At 40.1% G+C, this 5,660-nt stretch overlaps 1 protein-coding gene across 1 annotated transcript; it reads left to right on the top strand.

Moving 5' to 3' along the window:
- Window positions 1-2,366: 2,366 nt before the first annotated feature.
- On the top strand, window positions 2,367-2,973 carry LOC107046294 (serine/threonine-protein kinase tricorner; the record flags this gene model as incomplete). Its single annotated transcript, XM_015268888.1, is given in 2 exon segments — window positions 2,367-2,525; window positions 2,713-2,973. Coding segments are annotated over 2 exon segments (275 nt in total), but the record flags the coding sequence as incomplete, so codon positions are not given.
- Between the last annotated feature and the right edge of the window lie 2,687 nt (window positions 2,974-5,660).

Genomic DNA, 5,660 nt, shown 5'->3' with positions numbered 1-5,660 from the left:
TCGAGGAAATTTACATGGAGATTCCAGAAGGAGCATATGATTCGAATGACTCAAGACGAGAAAAGGTATGCAAATTGGAGAGAGCTTTGTATGGATTACGAATTAGTCCTAAGAAGGGGAATGACAGATTTACCGAAGCTGCGATAAAGTTAGGATTACCGAACTCCGACTTGGAACCATGCTTGTTTACCTGGAGAGCAGGGAATAAGTGTTTGATTTTGCTACTATATGTAGAAGATATACTAATGGCGAGTAATGACTCAGACAAATTGAATGAAGTAACAAATAAATTGAGTAGAGAATTCGAGATGACTGTTCTGGGTAAACCAAAAGAGTTTTCAAGTAGTTCAATAAGACGCAACAGAAATGCACAAACAATTGAATTGAATCAGGAGAAATACATTGATAAGTTTTTGATGAGATTTGGCTGTTCTGATTCATATTCACAAAGAACACCAATGATGACGACTCATGCTTACAATAGGGAGAGAAAAATGCGAGAAACGGAGTATAATGATGAGACATAATACAACCGAGAATTAAATTCCCGTATAGAGAAGCGGTAGGAAGTCTGATGTATTTGTCTAGCACGACGAGACCAGACATCTGTTATGCCGTAAACGTATTAAGTAGACCCCAGATCAACCCCTCAGAAGAGGATTGGAAGATGGTTGTCAGGGTTTCCAGGTATTTGAAGGGTACAAAAACCATCGGTCTAAAATATTCTGGTGATAGACGCGACATTCAAGCTTACGGCGATGCGAGTTTTGCTGGTTGCAAAAATTCTCTGATGACGAGTGGGTTTGTAATCAAACTGTTTGGAGATGCGATTTCGTGGAAGACGCACAAACAACCATATGTAGCTCTATCCACATGTCACGCTGAGTATGTGTCAATGAGTGAGACGAGTCAAGAAATGTTATCAATTTATAATTCCTTGAGACTAATGATTGTTGAGCCATTGGTACCAATGATATTGTGGTGTGATAATAAAGCAGCTAAAATTAATGCTGAAACTAATGAAGGAAACAAATTAAGACACATACTTGAAGTTAAAGAACATCACATTAAAGGATGTGTTAAAAGAAAATTGATAATTGGGATGTTCTAAGGATCAATTGGCAGATGTTTTTACTAAACCTTTGGCATTTGATATACATAAATATCTTGTGGACAAAATAATGAATACTGATGTATAATTGTTTGTTTATTCTGTTATTTAGGTACTAATTAACTTGAGAATCAATTGCTTAAGAATAGTGTTCCAAGACGGGATTCCAGGACTGTTCGGGAGGGAGTATTGGTAATGTAGCGCTCGCTCCTGTCTCCCGTATACTCTACTCTCCGCTCTACTCTTTATATAGTTGGTGCGCTGGTTGCCGCGAGCGTCACGCAGGCAACTTTGGCCTCACTCGTTAAGGGGTAACGGAAACTTGTTACCGTGCACATGTGCTGAGACACCTTGAATAAATCTTTTATACATTCATATAAAACTCTGTGTAATTATTTGGTTCACCAAAACCAACAAAAATTTTGAGGCAATTTTTCATATACAGAATTAGGGGGTTTACTCCTTAGAAAAATAAGCCTCTTACGGGACCAAGCTTCTTCCAACGATCCCTGCGTAATGTGCGATTGGTCTTTTCAAACTCCAACGCCGAGAAAGCAAGTAAGAGCTATAATTAGGGCGGATGGTTAAATGGTTTACGAAATTTTTGTCAGCCGAATAATTCATTCAACTTACTCGTTTCTTTATCCTTCCCTAGTTCATATTCATGAAATATTTCCTAATTATACTGGGACAAAATCGTACATACCGATGCTCGATCCCTTCCAACAGATTAATGTGCTCGATTCTCGAAAAAGAGTACTAATTTTCGGAAGGATAAATAAGATTGGGAACTTTGAATTTTAATCATAGGTTACTAATGATGCTGAGAAGAGATTAATCAGACTTATTGAGTTATGCATATCTGAGTTTTTACGAACTACTTGGATCTTATCACTCTATGCGAGATACAAAAATTTAATCAATCTTTTTAAGATACTTAAGATTAAGATCAAATAAATCCAATATTGAAATTGGCTTTAGAAATGTTTTTGAGTTACGTAGATCCCTTTAAGAACCGTAGAATATTTTTGCATTGAACTTTGAAGCAGCCATGAATTTTTCATGAATAGCCCTCATAATGACTTGGTAACTATGCAGTTTATATTAGAACATTGCGCATCAAATTTTTAATTCATTAGTAGTGTGAATGTAACTCCCAACATATAATTAATGTATTAGAATTCGAATTATCATTTGTAGCATTCTCAATTAAATAATTATATAATTAATTCGAATGGGATTTCTATTGTCTCAGGATCTCAAAGAGGTATAGAGGAATTAAAACTTGCGCCTTTCTTCCGTGGGGTTGATTGGGAGCATATAAGGGAGAGGCCAGCAGCTATTCCCGTAGAAGTTAGATCTATCGATGACACGTCCAACTTTGATGATTTCCCCGATGTCAAACTTGAAATACGTGAGGACAATTAATTTTTAAAAAATCACCATTTGGAATTTCACATATTGTTTTTTGTAACCAATGGATTTTGGCGATTGCATCAGACAGCATGCGCCGGTGGCATTTTATCTATAGTCATTTTGATTGCGGAAAATATCTGCACAAACTAACCAATCCACTCAATTTATCTATCTTTTTATTTTAGCATCAGCGCCATTGCCCCAAGATGGAGAAGTGATATATAAGGACTGGGTATTCATAAACTACACATTCAAGCGTTTTGAGGGGTTAACACAACGAGGCACGCCAACAAAAAAATAGCAACTCATGTTCAATAGCAATTCATGTTCGACATTTAATCATCGAAGTTACACTACAGATATTCCGGCCCAGGTACACCAGCAAACATAAATGTTTGTACTCACGAGTCTGCCCAAATTTGGATAACTGATGAGGAAAAAATATATATATAAAACAGAAAATATGGAATTATTTTTTCTGCAACAGCTTCATACACACTTTTAAGAATGGATGGAAGTCAATGAAATATCGGCGACTCAAACCATGAATAATCATATTGTGGTGTCAAACGAAATGCTTTTCAACGAACTTACCAGTCCTTTTTTTCAGTTTTTACTTTCTAACGGATCCGAAAATTCCGCGCTAATTGAACCTTAGTTTCAAAAGAATAGCTTCTTAGAAATGAATGATACCTTTCCCGCTCTCTCTCTCTCTCTCTCTCTCTCTCTCTCTCTCTCTTTCTCTCTCTTTCACTCACGTTCCGTTGAATTGCAAGAGGGCAAAATTACGTCAAAGAAGATGGAAAAAAGATTTATTATTATCAAAGATGCGCGCTGTGATAAATCCATGTTTTTTCTGAAACATTAAGAGTGATGAACGCTGATTGCAGGTGGAAAGATGTTTAAAGGGATGAAGTTTTTATCTGCAGGAACTCGGGTTAATGCCATCTAACAGACGCTAAAGGTATTGAACGGTTTTCGAATGTCCTGAGGAAATGAATAAAATAGCTGAATATTCGAGAGGGAACAGCTTCTAAGTACATCTCATTTTACAATCTCTAACAGCCAAGATAATACGCTCCTTTCATTCATAATTGAACCATTATGTTCTTCAAAATTGATCAGTGGGTGTTATTGTCGACTGAATAATTCAGCTATTCGTTGCAATATCATAAGCCCCACATGTGAACCTAAGAAATAATAATAGAATAGATGGAAAAAAATGTAAAAAAAATATCACGAAGTAAGAGAAAAATAAAGAAATGGAGTAAAAAAAGGTAACAAACAATTGTTTCCAGTGCTGCCTCGATAAGGACTCTAAGGTGCTTCGTTACATATTGATTCGAAGGATGGAAATTTATAAACGATAATACATCGTTGAGGAGGTGGAGATGTTCTTGACGAATGATATTTCCAATTGTTGGTATCGATGAAAAATTAAAAATAAATTGCAGAGCTAAAGCGAGAGGGGACACGTAACATATAGCGTGGCTGGTCACTTAAAGCGCCCAGAGTCACCTAAATCATACAATCTTTTGTAACATCCGCCTTAGTTTCGGTCAGTCACACAGCCCCAGCCCGGTGTTTCTCACTAGGCTAATAAGGCTGGTGACAACCGCTTGTTGTAAGTCCTCTGGTTCCAGGAAAGCCTGACCCCAGATTTTATAGCGACGGAGTGCTAATAGGGGGCATTCACATCAAATGTGGATAACGCCCTCCTTATCGCCTCCGCACAGTCTGCAGTCTTCTTGTTCTGCAAGTTTCATCTTGAACAGATGCACTCTGAGAGCTGTATGACCCGTGAGGAGCCCTACTGCTACCCTCAGATCCCCTCTGTGCAGCTCCAGAAGCTTTCTGGTTGTAACTCTTAGTTGGCCCCTCATAAGCAGTTACGCTTGTCTGCAGGTCGCAACTTTCTCCCAACGCCTGACATGATCTCGCCGGAAATGTTCTTTGATAAGAGTTTTTCCCACTGCGAAGGGCATGCCAAGCAGGCCGTGTGAGGGCACCCTTTCTATACCCTCCTTGGCCAGCTTATCTGCCTCTTCATTACCCAGAATCCCATGGTGACCTGGCACCCAGGTTACGGTGACCCGGTTGTTTTTACCCAGTGTGTCCAATGCCTGCATGCATTCCCACACCACCTGTGACTCTGTAGTGGGTTTTTCCAGGGCGTGTATCGCCGCCTGGCTGTCACTGCAGATGAATATTTTCATCTTTTTTGTGTCTCTCGCGTTCAGATACTCTGCACACTTAAGTATGCCCAGCATCTCTGCTTGAAAGACGGTTGAATGATGGCCCAGCGGAAAACTCTCTCCGAAGCCATCTTTCAGACGGTAGATGCCTGCCCCAAAACTTTCATTGAAGCCAGAGCCGTCCGTAAACCAGTAGTCCTCTCTTGGTCCTGGTTTACGTTTCGAGTCTAGCCACTCCTGTCTGGGTGGTATACTCGTTCTGAAAGTTTTCCTGATCTGATACTTCCTAGGAATCCTATCCGTCTTACCTATGAAGGGTCGATCATTGATTAGGGTAAGTCTTGTATGGCCTTGGCCCGCCATCTTTCATTCTTGTTGACACCTTAGTCTATACGCAGTTGTGGTAGCACAACTCATAACCCTAAGGTCGAGGGGTGGGATACTGGGATACTGCTATTTATAGCGCCTCGGTAGGTGTCGATTTCATGGCTCCTGTTGCAGCCCTCAGGAAGGTTCCCTGTAGGCTTTTCAACAGGTTCCTTGTTTCCGTCTTACTCACCCTCGGCCACCAGACGACCGCAGCGTATAACAGTCTCGGAAGTAGAACTATTTGGTAGAGCCAGAGCATCATTTTAGGATTGAGTCCCCATGTCCTGCCCACAGCTCTCCTGCATGCCCACATAGAGGCAAACACTTTATTTCTCTGAGTACAGATATGTTCTTTCCAGCTGAGTTTATTATCCAGGAGGACACCCAGATATTTCACTCTGCTGGTGTAGTTAATCTCCGAGCCATTTAGCTTCAGAGGTTGGATCTTTTCCAGTTTATAATTTCTGCTGAAAACCAGGACTGTTGTCTTGGCTGCATTTACCGATAGGGCAGTTTCCCTGCACCAGTCCTCAATGATATTGAAGGCTATTGCCATCAGGTCCCTTAGC

The sequence above is a fragment of the Diachasma alloeum genome, unplaced genomic scaffold (genome assembly GCF_001412515.2).
Source record: "Diachasma alloeum isolate Michigan unplaced genomic scaffold, Dall2.0 Dall_scaffold_01282, whole genome shotgun sequence".
NCBI classification, from domain to species: Eukaryota; Metazoa; Arthropoda; class Insecta; order Hymenoptera; family Braconidae; genus Diachasma; species Diachasma alloeum.
Note: the sequence above shows the minus strand (reverse complement) of the source record. Positions and strands in the feature narration are given on the sequence as shown.